Source organism: Ovis aries, chromosome 2 (assembly GCF_016772045.2).
Source record: "Ovis aries strain OAR_USU_Benz2616 breed Rambouillet chromosome 2, ARS-UI_Ramb_v3.0, whole genome shotgun sequence".
NCBI lineage: Eukaryota > Metazoa > Chordata > Mammalia > Artiodactyla > Bovidae > Ovis > Ovis aries.
The window spans coordinates 88,023,405-88,045,248 of NC_056055.1; the positions used below are offsets into that span (position 1 = coordinate 88,023,405).

General features: G+C 43.5%; 1 protein-coding gene and 1 long non-coding RNA gene across 5 annotated transcripts in view; one reads left to right on the forward strand and one right to left on the reverse strand.

Moving 5' to 3' along the window:
* SLC24A2 (solute carrier family 24 member 2) overlaps positions 1–21,844 on the reverse strand; it is a 287,824-nt gene that overhangs the window by 25,130 nt on the left and 240,850 nt on the right. For all 4 annotated transcript variants that reach the window (XM_042243477.2, XM_015093243.4, XM_042243475.2 and 1 more), the window contains one exon: positions 1,152–1,292. In XM_042243477.2, the coding sequence (XP_042099411.1) occupies positions 1,152–1,292 (141 nt within the window). The remainder of the gene's footprint in view (positions 1–1,151; positions 1,293–21,844) is intronic.
* LOC132659183 (uncharacterized) lies at positions 3,128–21,506 on the forward strand. The gene is made up of 2 exons (XR_009599254.1): positions 3,128–6,329; positions 8,060–21,506. It is a non-coding gene; the product is annotated as an uncharacterized LOC132659183 (long non-coding RNA).

Here is a 21,844-nt window from a genome sequence, read left to right on the forward strand (position 1 = left end):
CATGTAGGCATTTATACCACACGAATGCATTGCTTTAGATTATTTTTTGAATTGAATGAGTAATTTGTGTACACGAACAGTCAACAAAATGTAAGTCGTCCTTCTGCCTCAGACCTTCATTTCCCCTTTGCAGAGACAATCACTGCGGTAGTTTTAAAACACGGTTGCAAATTCTTTGAAATTGCTGCCATCAAGGGTGTCATATGCTGTAGGACACTGATAATTTTGTTGCCTTAGACGATTTATGATCGCTCTGACTAGTAGAGTTCAGTGGAGGTGACTCTATGTGAATGCTGAGACTAGACTAACCAGAGACCAAGGAGCTTCCCCTTGTGTGGCAAGAACACTGACTCTTGGAGCCCGGACCTCTTATGAAAGACATCTGACTTGATGCCGCCATATAGTGAGGAAGCCCAGCCACACAATAGGTTCTCTAGGACATGATCCCAACTGAGCCCAGATGTTGAATCATCTCTGCTCAGGTGCCAGAAATCTCCAGAGAGTTCTGCTGCTGCTGCTGCTAAGTCACTTCAGTTGTGTCTGATTTTGTGTGACCCCACAGATGGCAGCCCACTAGGCTCCTCTGTCCCTGGGATTCTCCAAGAAAGAACACTGGAGTGGGTTGCCATTTCCTTCTCCAACGCATGAAAGTGAAAAGTGAAAGTGAAGTTGCTCAGTCATGTCCGACTCTTCGCAACCCCATGGACTGCAGCCCACCAGGCTCCTCCATCCGTGGGATTTTCCAGGCAAGAGTATTGGAGTGGGTTGCCATTTCCTTCTCCACCAGATAGTTCTAGCCCCCATTCATCTAAGCCTTCCCAGCTGAGGCCACAGACATTCTGAAACAGAGACCAGCCATCCCCAGTGTGTCCATTTGAATCCCTGATCCACAGGATCCACGAGCAAAATAACCTGGTTGTCATCTCACACCACAGAGTTTGGGGGGTGGTTCATCATGTATATTTGCTAACCAGAACAATCACTATCATCGTGCATCTGTCCAGAGAAATTTCAAGCACATATATACATATGCATGTGTATAAGTCATCCTTTCTTCCTTTCCTTTTAGGAGCAGGCTCTTGTCGTATGCTGTGCTTCCCCTCCTCCCCTGACAAGAAATAAATTAAAAAAAAAAAAAAAGCTTTACTTACAGGTTTCCGAACATCAGGTAAGGTAATCCAGAGAGGAAACACTATGGGGAGAACAATTAGGAATGTGACTTGTTTGCGTGGATCAGAAGGCCAGGCCAGGCTGAGAGGCTGGTCTTCTTCATCTTCACCTGCCTCTGTGGTCTGTTGTAGAAACAGAGAGATAAACAAATAAACAAAAAAGACAATAACGTCCTCGGGCCTCAAAGCAAGGAGGGAATCTCCGGATCCCACTAGGAGCTTTCTTGGGTCATCTCAGCTGCTTTCATCTATGGACTTTTTAGGTCTATAAGAGAATCCCATCTGTCACAGTCTGACTCTCAGGAACAAGAAATACATTGCTCAGCCATGTGGATTTAAGAACTTCCTTTCCTGTTTATCTTCCCTGGTGTCTCAGGTGGTAAAGCATTTCTATCCCTAGGTCGGGAAGATCCCCTGGGGAAGGAAATGGCAACCCGCTCCAGTACTCTTGCCAGGAAAATCCCGTGGATGGAGGAGCCTAGTGGGCTGCAGTCCATGGCGTTGCAAAGAGTCAGACAAGACTGAGCGACTTCACTTCATTTTCCTTTCCCTGAACATTCTCTAGCTTCCTGAATCGATCATTTCAACTGGAGTGAATTACAGCTCCCATCCATGAACTTTATAGGGGAAACCATGTCTGCATAGCAAAAGACCCCAATTATGCAAATCTATGTTGCATTTGCAGGCTTCCCCTGTTGAATGCAACATATATTTGGCTCAGTGGTAAAAGAATCCTCAGGTTCCATCCTGGGTCAGGAAGATCCCCTGGAGGAGGGTATGGCAACCCACTCCGTTATTCTTGCCTGGAGAATCCCATGGACAGAGGAGCCTGGTGTGCTACAGTCCATGGGATCGCAAATAACTGGACATGACTTAGTGACTAAACAACAACAATGTTGAATGCAGAGAAACAAGAGAATGGAAGTAGAGGTGCTAAAGGTGTGGGTGTGGCGCGCACAGGGCCGCAGAGCTGGGGGTAATTCTCAGTGTTTCTATCCAGGCAGCAAGCAGCCTGCGTTTTTATCTGCTGCCTGCTGAAGTCAGCAGCTTTTGAACTCCCAGAGCAAAAAGGGGGCAGAAGGCAGATCAGGGCCTGGCAGGATGACCATTAGCCTATCAGATGGGCCCTCTAAACCTCCAACACGGTACTGCAGATAGCATCCATCACTCCCTTCCCTGCTTGTTTAAACATGAAAGTGTAGCAGTCAGGACCATGCGTCAGATCTAAAAATATCAATAGGAATTTTCCACTGATGCTTCCTTTTGAGACCATATAAATAACACACACAGCTCCTGCTCCCCTGTGTCCCCCACCTGGGACTCTTGCTTTCAGTGTCCTGGAGTATTTCAAGCAGTAGCACTGAATCCCACCAGCACCTCTCCCTAGGGAGGTGGTGGGTGGGCCAGTCTCAGGCCATGTGGTCTACAGGAAAAGCATGTGACGAGAGGCAGGAATGAGTGACGCCTGACCTGCTACTGTGTTAGGTTTACTTATTTATAATGTATACCCTAATCCTGCCAAAAGGATTTTTAGTGGCTTACACAATCACCCTCACTTTCTCTCCAGGAGTTGAAACAAATAATTAAAAAAGCTAATCTTAAGCCATACTGAAAAAGGTTCTTTCTATATGAGTGTATGTCCTTGGCAGCAGGTGAAAGAATTTTAAACACCAAATACAGGGGAATTAAGAGGATTAGGTAATAAGGCAGAATCAGGAAGCTGGTGCACATTGTTTGGGCTGTCTGGATCTTCATGAAATATGCTGCTTATGTTCTCCATCTCTTTGTTCTAAAATTCGTTGGAAAAGAAGGAGGATCTAAAATCAGTCATGTACGTTTCCACCTTAGGAAACAGGAAAATGAAGCACAAATTAGATCCAAAGTAAGCAGGAGAAAAGAGATAATAAAAATCAGAGAAGAAATCAATGACACTGAAAATAGAAGGTCAACAGAGAAAGTCAACAAAAGCAAAAGCTGTTTCTTTTGCTATGTAGGGTCCAGCCACTGTTTCCTTTACCCATCCCTAGGGCTCCTACCCCTGACAGCAGCTTGGGTATGCTGCTCCTGGTTCCTCTTCTGAGCCACCTCCACCTTCTCCCAGAAGATGGAGCAGATGTAGCAAATATCACTCCCTATAGGGCTCACCGAGCCTCCCAAGAGGTCAATTGACTACATGAATAATCTCTGTGTAATGAGACCAGTGAAGAGTAGAAAAGAGGTGCATATTAACTGTTTCCTTCCGGATATGATCTTTCTTGTTCTATTCCAAATGAAAGACTTTCTGCTCCCCACCTGCGAGATGCCTCAGGAATAGGGAGGATCATGGGAGAGTTGAGACCTTACATCACATGTAATAAGTACCCTGTCTCATGCAAGGTGAGTGGTTTTATTCAGACAGAGAGGAGCCTAGCATTTCCTTGAAAGACCCATCAATCTGATCTGGTCATCAAGCTCCTTCCCCTTCCAGAATGGACACTCCCCCACCCCGCCACAGTCAGGTCCCCCACTGCCATCTGCAATCTAGAAACTTCTTTCTAGACTCTAAGTTAATCTTTTTTTCAGAGAAAAAGGCAAAAGCAACTCTTTATGACTCATATCATTTTAATGACACCAACAGATGGTGACATTTCATCAATAACCCTTCTGCTTATGACCTACGGATTAGCTCCTTTCTCCATCTGCCAAAGTCACCAGGCAGGCAGTGCCACCAGCAAAGAGTGGAAAATAATTGTCTGTTTAGATGCATAAGCTCTAAACACACTACCGTCCAACGCAAACAATTAGCTATATTGTACGGCTTCCAAAAGCTGCATTTAAGGTGGCTGTTGCTAGAGCAGAAATGGACAAGGAGAAGATGCTGGGTCTCAAGCTACACAAACAGTGCTCTCTGTGGGGACGTCATGGACTCTTGTGGATGAAGCTTGCCATAGACAGAAGTTCAGGGGCCCAGAACCCTGCAGAGGATGTGAGAGGTACCCAGGGAGCAAGGCTGTCAGTATGTCTTAGGGGAAATTCTCTTTGTCTTTTTGCCAAGTGTAATCTCACTCTGGTTCAATGGGTGACAGCTTGCAAGCTAGTGAGAAAAGTGGGAAAAAAGTACTGTTCCAAGTCTGGGGCTTGTTTTGCCTTTGCCCAAGCTGGGGCTGCTGGCATGCTCATTTATCTCAACCCCAGGAGAGGCTGGGCAATGATTTTCCAGTTTTTCCTGGAGTCGTGGCATCCTGGCTTTGACCTTGCAATAACCCATCCTTACCTCCTAAAACTGCTGTAGCATATCCAGAGAAAATGCAAAAATGATCCAAAAAGAAAAAGTCAACTGTCTCATGATAGAAGGCTTTAGAATAGTGTAAGATCTGGGGTCTCCATAGAATCCCTAGAATTATGCAAAATCAGGGCAGCAATGACTGATTTTGCAACCCCTGACACAGGCTTCCCAGGTGGGGCTAGAGGGTAGAGGACCCACCTGCCAGTGTAGGAGATGTGAGAGATGTGGGTTTGATCCCTGCGTCAGGAAGATCCCCTGGAGGAGGGCACAGCAACCCACTCCATACTCATGCCCGGAGAATCCCATGGACAGAGGAGCCCGGTGGGCTATAGTCCATACGGTCACAAAGAGTCGGACACAACTTAGCAACTAAACGACAATCCCTGACGTGGAAACCCTGAGACTAAAACGCGTGACTCTAAGTTTCCACACGGCGATGTTCTGGTTGTCCGATCTTGAAGGAGCCAGTGCAGCCTGGCAGGAATAGTAGGTGGTGGAGGATCAAGAGATTTGAATTTCAAAGGGGAGACAGAACAAACAGCATCAAAGAATTTATTCTTGATCTATTACGAGGATGCTGGCAAATGACACAGCCAGAGCTTCTGATTGTTCTCTAGTATCTATTCTGCCTGTTATGGATTGAATTGTGTCTTTTCCAAACTCCTGTGTTGGAGTCCCAGCCCCCAGGACCTTAGCTGTGACTGGAGACAAGGCCCTTAAAAAGGTGATTAGGTTAACATGAGGCCATTATGACAGGTCTTAACCCATTGCGATTGGTGTCCTTATAATAGGAGGTTAGGACTCAGAGAGACACCAGGGATGTGCGTGCTCGGAGGAAAGACCACATGAGGATAAAGCAAGAAGGCAGCCAACTGTAAGGAGAGGGGCCTCAGCAGAAAACGACCTCTAGACACCTTGATCTTGGATATTCAGCCTCTGGAACTGTGAGGAAATAAATTTCTGTGGTTTAAGCCACCTGGCCTCTGATTTTTTTTTTTAATGGCAGCCCTAGAAACCTAACATATTGCCCTTGTGCTTTAGTGACAGAAGGCCTCCTTTTACCTGGGCCTGGAATAAAGTCTCTATTTCCAACCTTTCTTGTAGCAAGGTGTTGTTATGGGATTAAGTTCTGGCCAATGAGATGGAATGGGAAGTATCTTCTGCAATTTCTGGGATGTGTCTTTAAAGGGTGGAGGTGTATCCTTCATCACTCATTTCTGCTTCCGGCTGCCAGGAATGGGGACATTTTGGCCAGAGTCTGAACAGTCGTCTTGGACCCACAAGGTAGAGAAAGAGTATAAAAGGATCTGACTTTTGACACCTATCAAGAGCCATTCTGGCCCTCCCTCAGCTGCCTATAAAGACTTGGGAGAGACACAAAATTCTATCTTATTTAAGTCACTGTCATTTTGGGGTTTTGGTTGCTAATGGTGGAACCTTATCCTAGCTGATCCGGTGGCCTCTTTATGAGGAATCAAGGGAGAGAAATCTTTCACATCTTAGCACTAGGAAAACTCATGCTTCTTCTAGAAACTTTGAGACATCTGTGAATCAGGGAAATGATGCTATTTATTTCTTTGCACTGTGGAGTTCAGAGGCAAATTTGTAGCCTCTGACCAGCAACCACAGCACTGGGATCTGAGCTCACCTTAGTCTAGTCTTTTCTAGTCTAGTCTTACTGATCCATTTCCCCCTATCTTTTCCATCCTTTGCTGCATTTTCTCAAAAATAGTCATCTTATCCTTTTCTTTCATCAGATGTACTTTGCAAGCAGCCCCAAATCTTTGTGAAGCAAGGTGGGACAGACCTAGAAATACAACTCTGCAGTGATCCTACAGAATTTTGGGGATAACTTTATGAGATACAGAGAGAGAAAGAGAGGAGAAGAGACAAAGGTGAGATGTTATTCTATGTGACAACATTGTGATAAATGGACACCTACCTTCTTGGATTCATTTATCAATACTGAAGGTTGGAATCTAGAGGTCTGGCTATCAGAATACCTACCTACAGTGAGACAAGAACACTTCCAGGGGTCAGCACCTATTGGGAGGTCTCTGGAGCAAACAACTTAGTTTTATTTTCCTTTATCTAGTGAATGGGAGGAATGGCAGCAGTCGTCTTGTTTGTGGTCTAGTAGCATGAGAATCCACAGAACGCAAAGGCACCCCACTCCAGTACTCTTGCCTGGAAACTCCCATGGACGGAGGAGCCTGGTGGGCTGCAGGTCACGGGGTTGCAGAGAGTCAGTCATGACTGAGCGACTTCACTTTCACTTTCCACTTTCATGCATTGGAGAAGGAAATGGCAACTCACTCCAGTGTTCTTGCCTGGAGAATCCCAGGGACGGGGGAGCCTGGTGGGCTGCCGTCTATGGGGTCACACAGAGTTGGACACGACTGAAGTGACTTAGCAGCAGCAGCATGAGAATTTGTTCAGCTTCTTTGCACATGATTCTTGTACTATTTCCACTTGCACCTGGTCTGGATGGTTTGCCCCAGCCTAAGTGTCAGGTTTCCAGTGGAGGGGCCTGAGTTGGATTCGTTGGTCCAGTAGCTGCCTCTCCAGCCAGAAAAATATTTCTTGGAAGCAACACAATTTCTTATTTTTATCTGTGAAGGGCACTGTGCAGAATTCCATTGTGAAGTTGAGCCCACTTTAATGCAATCTCTGTTAGTAGAGAATTAAAATGAACGCCCGGGAGGCATCTGAAAATAGGCCATCTTTGAGTTCAGTTTTATTGATCGGTAATAACATCTCATCTCCAGTTCACAAGGAGCAGTCTCAGAGGATAACCTGAATCTGCCTCGCTCTCAACTTGGTGGGGGTTCGATTCTCCTTTAACCCCCACAAAAGGACCACTCAGTTTAGCACTATAGAATGTCACCTCTTTTCACTGGAAAGTCCCTTCAATGTGGCATGATGCTCAATAAAGTACAATGCCAGTACTTCCCTATCTATGTAGAAACAGAATTCATTTATGCTAAAACACTGGGCCAAGGTCAAGCTGGGGGCAGGTGAAGATTTACAGTGATTTGTAGTGTAGTAGTGTTAGTCACTCAGTCATGTCTGACTCTTTGCAACCCCATGGACCGTAGCCTGCCAGGCTCCTCTGTGCATGGAATTTTCCAGGGAAGAATACTGGAGTGGGTTGCCATTCCCTTCTCCAGGAAGTGATTTGTACTTCTACTTAAAAATAATAGCCCCTAATACATTTATTATTGCTGCTGATTCTATAATATATCTGTAGGAAAAAACATCAGTTACACCTCTACATTGCAGCCACACAGGTGCCCACATGAATGATCAAGCAGGGCAAAGCTCACGGGGTGTGGTGCACGCTACAAATCCCCAGCAGGGTCCCCAGGGGCTGGGAGTGGGAAAAACTATCCATAAAAACATTCATTGAGCCTGAGACATGAGGCTGGGCGGGTGAGTGTATCAAGAATATTAAAACTGTCACCCTCAACAAAAGCCACTAATAAAACACGTGAAAAATCTAGGCTACATGGGAGGCATTCATCTATAGACTGGGGCAATCGCAGGATGCACAGTACCTGAAAGAGGCCAGGGGATCAGCAAACGTTAATCCTCTTCCCTTCTGTCCTTAACCTCATCTCTGCAGCTAACTAGCTGTGTGCCCTCAGGCAAGTCAACGGAAATGCTGGGATAGAGAAAGAACACATCCATGCCACCTGCAAGGCATCTGGACCTGGTGTACCTCACCCCTTTATTGGCCCCCAAAGTCCTGTAAAACCTTGTCATTGTGAAGCAGAGTTTGCTTGTCTCCTGCATTGTTTTAATGTGGGACGACATTCCTGTGGACTTCGCTGGTGGCTCAGATGGTAAAGCGTCTGTCTACAATGCGGGAGACCCTCCAGAGAAGGAAATGGCAACCCACTCCAGTACTCTTGCCTTGAAAATCCCATGGACGGAGGATCCTGGTAGGCTACAGTCCATGGGGTCATAAAGAGGTGGACATGACTGAGCAACTTCACTTCACTTCACCTTCCTGTCCAAGAACTTGTCATTCATTTCATCATGTGGACACTGAATGATCATCAAAGACAAGCTGAAATCATAGACCTCTGCAATCATTTGGTAGAGGAGCTTTAGGACCCCAGAATTTCAGAGCTGGAGGAGACCCGGGTCGTTGAGCCCACCCCCATTACTTGAGGACCCTAAGATGAAGTGATATGCGGAAAGAAGGAAGGTCGCAGTGCCAGATTCCTTTCACATCCAACCCAAGGCTCTTCCAAAATACCACATGGCCTTCCCTCCTCACTCCTAAAACACAGGTATGAATGTGCTTTCTGTTCAATTACATCTGGCTTCTCAGCTTTTTGAAGTAAATCAAGTCTACTGAAACAGCAATGCTAGCTATGACAAACACTAAGCATGTAATTGACATAATTTTGTTTGATTTTCTTGAGCTTAATTTCTGGTGGGTTGGATGGCCCACTTCCTTGAAAAAGCTTATCAGAAACACCTGATTCTTAGGTGCACTATTTTTCTTGAGTCTGCTATGGATGGGATATTTGTGTCCCTCCAAAATTCATATGATGAAACCCTAACCCCCCACAGTGATGGTGTTCAGAGGTGGAGTCTGAGGAGGTGATCAGGTCAGGGTGGCGGAGCCTTCATGACTGGGATTAGTGTCCTTGTACATAACTGGGAAGCTAGCTTGCCCTTCTGCCATATGAGGACATACTGACTAAATGTCCATTTACGATCCAGGAAGCAGGCTGCAACAGCCACCTAATCTTGGACTTCTCAGCCTCCCAAATTGTAAGAAATAAATTTCCATTAGTCAGCTACACAGTCTGTGGTATTTTTCCTTACTGCATCCAAGGCAGCTCTGAAGGGGAAATGAAGGGCAGATTTGGAAGTGTGTGTGGGGAGTGGGGGCCACTGTGATGCTCTCTTCCCTCCTCTACCTCCTTGAGTGACATCTCCGAAGAGCCAGGTTCAAATTTAGAAGTAAGTCAGAAAGATAATAACAAGTATCGTATATTAACACATGTATGTGCAGTCTAGAAAAATGGAACAGATGAACCTATTTGCAAAGCAGAAACAAAGACACAGACATCGAGAACAAATGTATGGACACCAAGGGGGGGAAGAAGGGGTGGGATGAACTGGGAGACTGGGGTTGACATATGTATACTGCTATGTATAAAACAGATAATTAACGAGAACCTACTGTATATCACAGGGAACTCTAATCAATGCTCTGTGGTGATCTAAGTGGGAAGGAAATCCAAAAGAAGGGGACACACACACACACACACACATATACACACACACACACACACTTATATCCATATAGCTGATACACTTTGCAGCAGAAACTTACACAATATTGTAAAGCAACTATACTCCAATAATTTTTTTTTTTACAAAAGAAATGTGGGTGCTGATAAGATATCAGTGAATGTCAGAACTCCAAATATAGGTGAAAAAGAAAGACTTGTCCTTGAGCATCTCTGTCCAAGAAAAATGTGCAGAAATTTAGCTCAGGTTTGCTGTAGGATGAGGTGACAGGCAAGCACACCAAAATGAGGGCTTGAGATTTTACGGCCATTTCATTGCTTGATGTCACCCCTGATTCTCATAATGGTGGATAATCCTGTACTGGCTACTTCTAAAATGAATATCTAGGGGACACTGGAGGAGATGGATTAAGCCCTTTACAATCATAAACTTTCCTGAGGCTCACTTTAGCAAGCAATGAAACGGGAGGCGGGTTATTTCCAGACTCCAGCATTCCATGTTCAAAGGCCAGTGGAACCTCAGGGGAAGAATATGCCCAACAAAACAGCATCATCTTTGAACAGGAATGATGTGCTTCTCCTCCTATATCTGTCCTTTTTCATTATTGAAGCATTAAAAATACTCTCTTTGACAGAGGTGGCATGTTTTATTTTTCCAATTAGGTTTCCTTGGGAACCGGTGGAAAGGTGTGTGTGTGGGATGCTCCTAGAGAGAGAAGAAATCTTGAAAGTGTCTTACCTAATGAAGGGATTGTTGGAGAAGGGATTAATAGACAAAGAAGACCCACTTGTGCTCCAGGACATTCTTTTACAATGTGATTGCTGTTATATAAAATTAACTGAGATAGTCTAGGATGAGCACTTAGAACTGTGTTTGGCACAGAGTAAACACTCAGTAAATGTTAGTTATTATTATTATTGTTAATAAATGGTTAGGAGAATAACTTCTTCAAAGATGTCCAGAAGAAAGAAGTTTGACTTGGTGAATTATAATACTTCCAAGCAATACAATTCTATAATTCAATTTTTTCATGTGAAAGTGGAAACTGCAGTAATTGTGTTCCTGCATATATCCATTCATCCAACACTTATTGAGCATTCATTGACTGTAGTGATGTCAACAATCTAATTTACTTTCCTGTTTGGTAAGAGGAATAAATAGAAGACCTTTGTAAATAAGATGAAAGGGAAAATTCCACAGCCCTAAGGAGAAAACGCTCTTTTATTTCAGTAGATGGGCTGTAAGCAGAGTTTTTATCTGAAACAAAGCTTCCAAGCAGACTCATAATATTGTGACACCTTGATTCTGTGTTTCGTGCAGAGCTAAAAACAATACTAGAGTTGGAGCTCTCAAACGTAAAATTACCAAAAATGCACAGTCATTCTTTAATACAGTGAAAAGCTCTGAAATCAGCATCTATTTGGCAAGTAGAAGGTGCCAAAATACATTCCATGAAGTGCTTTACCACCAAGGAAATCTATTAAAAATGAGATTTAAAAAAAATGATAAATATCCATATGGTTCCTGTATTAGTCTGCTTGGGCCACCACAACAAACACCACAGACTAGGTGGTTTGAGCAATAGAAATTTATTATAAACTCCCACCATAAATACCGGCTGCCTCAGGGACAGTAAGTGGTTTTCACCTCATCTTCATTTTTGTTTCCCTAGACTGGTTGGCCAATTAGTGTGGTCAACATACCAGCAGCTTTTACTTTGTCTATTACAGAACTAGAATGTCGTGCTTGAGATTCAAAAGATCAACCCATAAAAATTCTTCACTACTGGCTTGTGGATCATTTTGGTCTCACGGACCTAAAGACCTATGCTCAAAACCTCTAAGTGACACAAGGGAAAATGGATTTTGGGGATCCCAGAGCTATAGTTCAGGGCTTGCCAAACAAGGTGTGTATGAGTCATTTTGAGAGCAAACTCAGAGTTCTGGAATGGGTCAGCAAAGGGCCATAAGGACAATTTCATTTGTCATTTGCCCTACCTGTTTAAAAAGGGAATAAAAACAGGATAGCCATGAAGAAGAAAGTCTGTTAGACACAATGATGAAAAATCAGAGTTGCATTTGGAAAAATTCAGTTACTCAACTCAAAGATGAGTCCTTACTGACTCTTATGGACAGTGTTGTGTCCCTCCAAAATTCATATGTGGTGCTGGAGAAGACTCTTGAGAGTCTCTTGGATAGCAAGGAGATCAAACCAGTCCATCCTAAAGGAAATCAACCCTGAATACTCATTGGAAGGACTGATGATGAGGCTGAAGCTCCAATACTTTGGTCACCTGATGAGAAGAGCTGACTCACTGGAAAAGACCCTGATGCTGGGAAAGATTGAAGGCAGGAGGAGAAGGAGGCGACAGAGGATGAGATGGTTGGATGGCACCATCGACTCAATGGACATGGGTCTGAGCAAACTCCAGGAGTGATGGACAGGGAGGCCTGGTGTGCTGCAGTCCATGGGGTCGCAAAGAGCTGGACTGAACTGAGTGAACTGAACTGAGGTCATAGGAGTGAGACCCTGATCATACAGGATTAGTGTTCTTGTGAGAAGAGACCTCAGAGAACACTTCTCTACTTCTTCTTGCTCTCTCCACCCACACTCCTCACCCTTTTGTGTATGAAAGGCTCTGTGGGGACAAAGAGAGAAGACAGCCAACTGCACGCCAGGAAGAGAACCCTTGCCAGAAACTGAATTGGCTGAAACCTTGACCTTAGACTTCCAGCTTCCAGGACTAGAAGAAAATAAATTTCTGTTGTTTGAACTGCCTAGTCTGTGATTTTTTTATTTTGTTATGGCAGCCCAAGCAGACTGATACGCACCTACCATATAGATAGTAACCTTTTTAAAGTATCTTAATTTTGAATCTTTTTTTTTTTTTGCTTTAAAAGAAATCATCATGTTCACTTGCTATAATTTGTTTGAAGTTAATTTTTTTGGAGGATAGTTGCTTTATAATGTTGTATAATTCTTTCTTTAGTGCTGCAGTCTTTATTTTTTAAATTATTCTTTATTTTTAAAATTTATTTTAATTGGAGGGTAATTGCTTTAAAATGTTGTGCTGGTTTCTGCTGTACAACAACATATGGCTTATGAATTGGCCATAAGTACACATGTGTCCCCTCTGTCTTGAGCATTTCTCCCTGTCCCCCATCACACCCCTCTAGGTCAACACAGAGCACTGAGCTGAGTTCCCGGAGCTATACAGTTGCTTCCTGCTGGCTCTCTATGTTACACATGGCAGTGTATATATGCCAATGCTACCCTCTCAATTCGTCCCCTCCTCTCCTTCTCCTACTGTGTCCGAATGTCTGTTCTCTATGCTCATATCTCCATTTCTGCCATGCAAATAGATTCATCAGTACCATTTTTATAGATTCCATATATATGCATTAATATATGATATTTGTTTTTCTCCTTCTGATTTACTTCACTTTGTATAACAGGCTCGACGTTTATCCACCTCACTGCAGCTGACTCAAATTCATTCCTTTTTATGGCTGAGTAAATAACCCCTTTTCCACTCATTCTTTACTGAGTCTTTGAGAAATCTCTTTATTTTTGTTCCCTGAGTTTTTCAGTGTCTTTGCCTTTGTATTATTTACCAATATCCTTCATTCTCCTGACTCCACTCTTATCTCTATGTGTCTACCACTTATCTCTTTCCAAGAGATAAATCAAGAAGAGGTCAGTTACAAAGCATCTCTTTTGGGAAGGCAGCACCATCCTGAGATATCTGTATTGCCTTCTGAGTAGACATCCTGAACCAACAGAGAACATTTAAATGTCATACAGATGTTTTAAAAAGTGATTAATCTCAGCCTATCTAGCAGTAGGAAATAATTCACCCCTCCTTAAAATACCATTTTATGGTTTGTTTTACATATAGATGGGGAAAAAAACTAGCATCAAGAATTTAGCGTATCGAACACAAAGTGATAAGCTTTCACTCAGCAATGGCAACCTGAAAACATTTCATCTGTTTCTCCATGACTCTGAATTGAAACCAAGATTTCAAAATATTTTGCTGTGAGTGATGAAGCTATCTGGACCCAAGTTTCCCATGAAGCCAAGAAACCATCTTATATTAATGTAAAATGGCATTTGAAGGGTCTGGTGAAATATAATTACTTTCCTTCACTTTGCATTTTGCCCAAATAATTCTGAGGTGCAACCTACAGACAAGATGGATTTCTTTCTGTACTGCTGCTATAAATTGGTTTTTGTATAGTTTTCATGGGCTTTGTAAATCCTGCTGATACAAATCATAGAAGATTTATCAACATAAAAGCTACTGAAGAATCATAAGAAATAATTCAAAAGTCATTCTCATTGTTTTATCATCAATTGGATTACAATTACTCACAGGACCAGTGATATTAATGTCAGTTTTTTTTCAGGGTGGCAATGGAGTTTTTTTCTTTTTATTAATAGTCAGCCCTTAATGTATCTTATGTGAATAATTAATAGACTTTCTTTAAACTCCTTCAGAAAGCACAGTGACAAATGGTGTTATTAACAGTAAGATTCTAAGTGAAGTTATTATTCTCTGTCAATACTCAAATTTAGGCAGAAACTCAAGAGTCAGATCTATCTATTTCATTTTAACTGTGTTCAAAAGGCCTCTGTGTGGATCTTAGGCAGTTGGTAAATATTGTACAGGTCATCTGATATTGAAAATGGATCTGAACTTTTCCTTAACAAATAAATGTATAGATTGAGAGAAAAAAAGCGTTATCTCCTTGGAAATGGAACCCATGTACTATGGCCTGGTAGATAAAACACTAATTTTTGCTCTTCCCCTGTATAGTGTGTACTAGTTTTTCTCGGATACTAATAAGTTTTTTTTTTCTAAGGCAATCATAGATCTAACATGGCTTGGACCTTGAAAACTCCAGTCTGATGAAGAATCTTTGACTATTTTCCTTTCATACTTAGGTCTTGTCCTCGCTCCCCAGCACTGCCCCGTCCTCACCTTCCACCAAAACTTCCTTTTCCTGAGTGCCAGAATGCTCTTATGTTTCATCAATGTTTCAAGAGATTGAATAATCTCATTAATAGTGGGAAATTTGGTCCTTAGCTGTTTTTAAACTTTCAAAATGGTTGACCTGGCCATTACACCACAATCATTTAGAAGAGACACTTGCTCTTTGAATAACAGGAAGGTTTGAGGTATGAAAACTCTCTGGTAAACATTGCTGGGACTTCCCTGGTGGCCCAGTGGGTAAGACTCTGAGCTCCCAGTGTGGGGGGTACAGGTTCCATCATCCCTGGTTGAGGGACTAAGATCCCACATGCCACTCGGCATGACCAAACAAACAAACAAACCCCCCGAAATCTTATCACTGCGAAGAGAGTAAACATTTTCTAACTAAAGGTAATACTTTCGGAAGAAACACATCATGTGGACTCTGGATACCATCTGCTTGGATAATCTTGGGAGTCCTTATCAGAGCTAATTTATGGACCAATGTTCATTATGCAGTCTTTCTATGGAGCTTTAAAATCACAGCTATAACTTTAAATGACAACAAAAGTGCATTTTAGTTTTCTTAAGAGAAATCTAAGATTACGATCATGTCCATCATCTTTCTCTACTCACCCTTTACTTAGTCACGCAAACATTTAAATCAGCACTGTAAGAGCAGATCTTAAAAAACCAGATTGAGTTTAGGTGAAGACCAATGCTAGGCTGGGAAGAAATAAGTTAGAGCTGAAATTCCAGAGGTAGAAAGGAAGGGTTTAATATAGTAAGATATTTAAGTTGTAAAGTGAGAAAAAAAGAAAAAATGGGCATTTTATTCATTATCTATCGAAATATCTATCTAGTTATCTATCTATGCAAGTGTGTGTGTGTGTGTGTGTGTGTGTGAGTGTGTGTGTGTGTGAGTGTGTGTGTGTGTATATGTGTATTCTCTTTTCCTAGGGATGTGATAATCTTAAATAAGTCTGTTTGCCCGCTGCTGCAACTAGGCAACTCTTAACCAAAGCAAAGACAATTTAGATTTCCCTAAGGACAGAGAGAAGTCTTAGAAGCAAAATGAAATAAAAGCTGCAACATATAAAAAGCATAATACATGAGGGAAGAGTTAGATTTTCAGATTTCAGAATCTAAGAAATTTGCAAGGCCTTCCTCTTTCTCCCTTCCCACTGCGAGCAGGTATATAAGGAGTCTGGATGTGTTATGCCTGGAGGACCATGATGCAGAAAGGCAGGCAGCTTCCCTGAGCACGCCGGCCATGTGCCATCACCTGGCTGTTGTCTGTTGCTGTTGTTGTTGTTCAGTTGCTAAGTCGTGTCCAGCTCTTTGTGACCCCGTGGGCTGCAGCATGCCAGTCTTCCCTGTCCTTCCCTATTTCCCAGAATTTGCTCAAACTCATGTCCATTGAGTTGGTGATGTCATCTTGGCAAAATTAAAATGTAAGAAAATGCTGGGTTCTGGGTGGGAGAGAATATATTTTAGAATTGTCTTTCAAACGTGGATAAACTCTCAACATTGAAAATTTGGAAGGTCGGTAAATTCTCAGTGACAGCTCAACTCAGTTGTGTTAGAATCAACAGCATTCTATCAGCAGGCCTTGGGAGAAGATAATTAGCACTAAGCCATTTGAGAAGTCAAATTTTTTCTTGGCTCCACAAAATTTACAAATGAAGCAAAAAATCTCCTGCAAAGGGAGACGAAGTGCTCACAGAGTGCTCTTTTAGAGTGCTCTTCATTGGCAGTGTAAAGTCTGGACATAAGGAAGTTCTCAGAGATGAGGCATCAATGTAAAATTAGTTCACTTGTAAATACGGTTCTGCAAACAGCAGGTTCATTAGATGAGATGGGTTAAACTCTCAGAAGAGTATCAGTGGTGAGTGTGTGGTGTGTGGGCTCATCGTTTCCATTAATAAAGTCGGGAGGCACACCTCATTCCTCCTGGAGCTTGATAAAAATACAACTGGGAAAGAAAGAAAACTCAACAGTAAAAAGGCACTGAATTCTTTCTGTGAAACTGTGCTTTAGGTGGCCCAAGTGTCCTGATTTCACACCTATTTTTCTGAGTCGAGAATCACAGCTCTAATTTACCCTGCTACTCAGTCATTCCAGCCTGGAAACTTCAGCATCACCCATAACTGCTTTTTCTGGTTCACTCTCTATGACTGATTTATTAACAAATGGTCTCAGTGCTTCCTCAGAAACAGCTCTCACATCCAGTCACTGTCAGCCACGCTACAACTCATAGTTGGTCTGAGGCCTTGTCATCTGGGCTACTTAACAGACATTTTAAAGAAAGTTTTACAAGTACTGCTAATAATGACAAATAATTGTGCAGTGCTTATTGTTTGCCAAGAACTGTTCTATGAGCATTCTAGTCTCACAAGGATGCTGTGAAATAGGATAGTATCCCTGTTTCAGAGAGAAGAAAGATGAGAACAGAGAGGTTAAGTAACTTGTCCAAAGTCACACAGCTGGGGAGTGGCAAATCTTGGATTTGAACTCATGTGGTCTATCTTCAGAGACTTTTCTCTTAAGGGACTAATGCACACTGTTCCTGTTTTAATTTAAACCATTACTGGTTTTAGTTGTTGCATGTTTTGGGAATAGATAAAACAGTTAACTGGTTCAAAATACGAAAGCTACAGAAGGCTACATACTGAAAAATGCATGCAGAAGTCTCCCTTCCACCCCAGTTCCTTACCGCAGACCGTTATTCGGTAGCAATCAGCCAGTTTCTCCAACAGAATCCAAAGCGAATGCTTCCACATTACTATGTTATTTCCTTCTTTTTCCCCCTCTTACTAAGAGTACACTGGATGAGTTTGGCATGTTGCCTTTTCCACTTAACAGCATATATTGAAGATCATTCCATATAAGTGCATGAAGAGCTTCCTTGTTATTTTTTTCTTTCTCTTTTTCTTTTTTTGGGTAAAGACTACAGATGGTTGAAAAGAGGGGTGGGCAAGCTTTTCCTGAAAAGGGCCAGATAGTAAATATTTTAGGCTTTATGGGCCTTATGGTCTCTGTCACATATGCTGCTGCTGCTTTTATCTAAAGCTTCAAGAAGATAAAAACATTCTTATCTCAGGGGTCGTTCAAAAACAGGCTGCAGGCCAGATCTGGCCACAGATCACAGCTTGCTAGGACTTTCCTGGTGGCTCAGATGGTAAAAAATTCGCCTGTAATGCAGGAGACCTGGGTTTGATCCCTGGGTTGGGAAGATTCCCTGGAGGAAGGCATGGCAACCCTCTCCAGTATTCTTGCCTGGAGAATCCCCATGGACAGAGGAGCCTGGCGGGCTACAGTCCATGGGGTTGCAAAGAGTCGGACATCACTGAGTGACTAAGCACAGCACGGTTTGCTAATCTTTGTACCAAACGGGCTCTTACCTTGCCACCCTGTAGCCTACCCTCCCTCACTCTGCCCCCTTCGTTGCCATTCAGAAAGAGCTCTCTTCCTGTCTCACAGAGCTGATGCTGCCACTCCATGGCAGCTCCCTGCTTCCAGCAGGGGGATGGCCGTACTTCTCAGGCAGAGCCACAACGCCCTTCCTGATGCCCGTGGGTCTCCTCCCTCGCCGTCCACTGCTCTGGTCCAGGCCTCATCAGCTCTTCCCAACTCCTGCAGCCACCTCACTGCCCCACCACTGTCATCCACGTTCTTGCTGCACATCCGATCTCTACACCTCAGTGCAGCCTCTTGGATCTTTCACAGGCGCAACTCACACCTGGGAACCTATGGCAGCTTGTTGTTGCCCTGGAAGGAAGTCAACTTGCGTATCATGGTCCTCAAGGCAGCCCAGCCCTGCTGGGAGCTCACTGCCGCCATCTCCCCTCCCTCTGCTCCCCACTCTCCAGCCACACTGACTTCTCTGTTCCTCAGACAAGTCAAGCTCATTTCTGCCTCTGTGGGTGCTGTTCCCTTGGCCTGGCTTGTTCTTTTTTCCCAAGATTTTTATTTTTATTTGGATGTGGACTGTTTTTAAAGTCTTTATTGAATTTGTTGCAATATTGCCTCTGCTTCATGTTTTCTTTTTTCACTGCAGGCACGTGGGATCTTAGCTCCCAGACCAGAGATTGAACTCGTACCCTTTTCTGCATTGGAAGGCAAAGTCTTAACCACTGGACCACCACAGATGTTCCGGCTGGCTTGTTCTTAAAAGTTCAGCCTCTGTTCAAATACCACTTCCTTAGTGAAGCTTTCCCTCACCTCCCAACCTAAAGGGGCCCCTCTACTCGCCCTCCATTGAGTCACAAGGCTTTATTTTCTTCGTGGCCCCATTGCTGTCCATAATTATGTCTTGGTTTCCATTTGCAGTCTCTCTGCTCTGCTAGAATGGTCCCAAAATTCTGCTGGAATTTCCAAGGCCCAGCACATCGCCTAACACATACTGGATGAGCACTGTAAAGTTTCTGATTCAACAGTGGAAGAATTTCAGCCCAACACACTTTTCCAATTAGATTTCTCCTCCCTCCTCACCTCACGTTTCAGTCTTTAGTTTCTCTGGCCTTTTCACCAATCACTAACATGAATTTCCCTCTTAAGGGAACATGTTGTCATCGCCTCCTTTTTTGAGCAACAAACTCCTACTCACGCATCAATGCCCAGCTCAAATATTACCTCTTCTTTTAAGGTTTTGCACTTTTCCTCGCCTGGGTCTTCCTCTGGAAGGCTCCCAGAACACTGTGTATACACTTTCCTGACATATGAGTGAAGGCCACCCAGTTGTGTCAGACTCTGTGTGACCCCATGGACTGGAGCCCACTGGAGCTCTTCTGTCCATGGAATTCTCCAGACAAGAATACTGGAATGGGTTGCCATTTCCTTCTCCAGGGGATCGTCCTGACTCAGGGATTGAACCTGGGTCTCCTGCATTGCAGGTAGACTCTTTATGTGACATATTGGGTCATAATTATTTACCTACTACAGATGTTTATTTATTTGCTTATCATACCCTGGATATACTCAAACATTATATATGCGTATATTCTTTCTATATATAATTTTCATTTTAGCTACAATGAACATTTTACCTATAGGGAAGGGACATCTTGGATGCTACTTATATAGTAGGTATGGGCACATAGGGTTCCCTAGGGGCTCAGTGGTAAAGAATCCACCCACCAATGCAGAAGACACAGGTTCCATCCCTGGGTTGGGAAGATCCCCTGGAAAAGGGAATGGCAACCCAATTCAGTATTCTTGCTTGGAGAATCCCATGAACAAAGGAGCCTGGTGGGCTACAGTCCATGGGGTCGCAAAAGAGCTGGACATGACTTAGCAACTAAAGAACAACAAAATGGGCAGTAATAAATAATAGCATTTAGCTCTGTGCTAAGTGCTTTATGAATATTATCTCATGTAACTCTCCTAATATCCCGAATGAGGCAGGTACTGTGATTATCTGTACTTTGCAGATGAGGAAACTAGAAGAAGGCTTGTTAACTCTCTCGTGTTGGCTCTGAAAATCACTGCCAGGCTGTCCTGCGGGCAGCTGGTGGGGTGGCTCTCTGAAGGCCTGTGTGCCCTTGAGCTCTCAGTGTATCAGCATGGTGCACAGATCTGTCCTGTTACCTTGAGTGAGACCCGGGGACACAGCTCTGCTCAGAGAGGGGTTTGCTGGGGCTCTGTTAACCCCCTGCAGCAAGCTGCTTCTGTGTGGGGGGTATAGCTGTCCCTCTGCCAGCCAGATGGACAGGCATGGTGATGAGGGTGCCCTCTGCACACCTGTGACTGTGAGTCCCCAAGGACAGCCAGATGTTCTTGGGGCCTGCCTCCTTCTGCCACATGCTGCAGACATAAGGTGCTCTGCCAGCTCACCCTTGAGCTAATGAGAAGGGACTGTGGGGCTCTGGGCAGGAGGGCGAGAGCCTAGGAGGCAGAGGAGACAAGGGCAGAAGGAGCTGCCGTGTCTCTATTTTCCTTTAGTCATTCCCCCCTGCCCCCTGCAGCTTTACTGAGGTATAACTGACAAATAAAAATTCCATCTATTTAAGGTGTACAAGGTGAAGATAGGTATACCTCATGAAAAACACGGCAAAGGAAACAACAGACAAATGAAAAGGCAACCTATGGAGTGGGAGAAAATATCTACAAATCATATATCTGATAAGGAGTTAATAACCAAGATATATGAGGAACTCTGACAACTCAATAGCAGACAATGAATAACCCGATTGAAAAATGAGTAGATATTCTTCTGAATGCAACAACATACAAATGGCCAACACATGTACAAAAAGGTGCTTGACATCTTTATCCTTTCCTTTAAATGAAGAAATGTTCTTTGCATGTTTCTTCAGGGAATAAAGGCAACAGGCAACAATGAGCAAATGTCTTCTAAGAAGCACAGACTTCCTCTGTTGCAGAGAGCATCCCAATGTAAAGGAGAAGGGAGGGTTGGAATGGATTTGCTGTAGTCTGGCTTCATTATCAGCTCGTCGGGAAAATTCTGTCTAGAGAAGTAGGTCACAAACTTTAGGGCCATGGTACTCAAAAAGTGTGGTTCTTAGACCAGCCATGTCAGAATCACCTGGGAGCTCAGGATTGCTGCAGACTGGGTACCCCACTCTGGACCTGACAAACCAGACCCCGAATTTTAACAGAATCCTCCAGGAAATTCCTAAACACATTAAAGTTTGAGCAACACCGACTCAAGGGTAACTAGTTAAAATGTAAATTTGGGACTCTGTGCCTTAGAAATTCTGATTCCCTTGATGAGGGTGAGATCCAGAAATCTAACAAGCACCACCTACTTTTTTTTTTCTGCTGACTTTTTTGAGCAACTGTGGTCCTGAGGCAGTAGAAACAGTACAGATTCTGTATTTAGACAGTCCTAAGGCAACAGACCCAGTATTCTTGCCTGGACAATCCCCAAGGACAGAGGAGCCTGGCGGGCTACAGTCCATAGCGTCGCAGAGTCAGACACTCAGGATCAGCTCTAAGAAGCGACTTAGCACACATGCCCAAGATCAAATCTCAGCTCTAATCGCTACAAACCTAGTAATCCTGAATAACTGCTTCATCTTAAGCTTTAGCCTCCTCACTTATAAAACAGAGATACTAAATGTTTATACCTTCAGCTGGGAGGTTTAAAGTGATAGCATAGACAAGCGCCTGGCGCTGAAGCCACGGCACACACAGTGT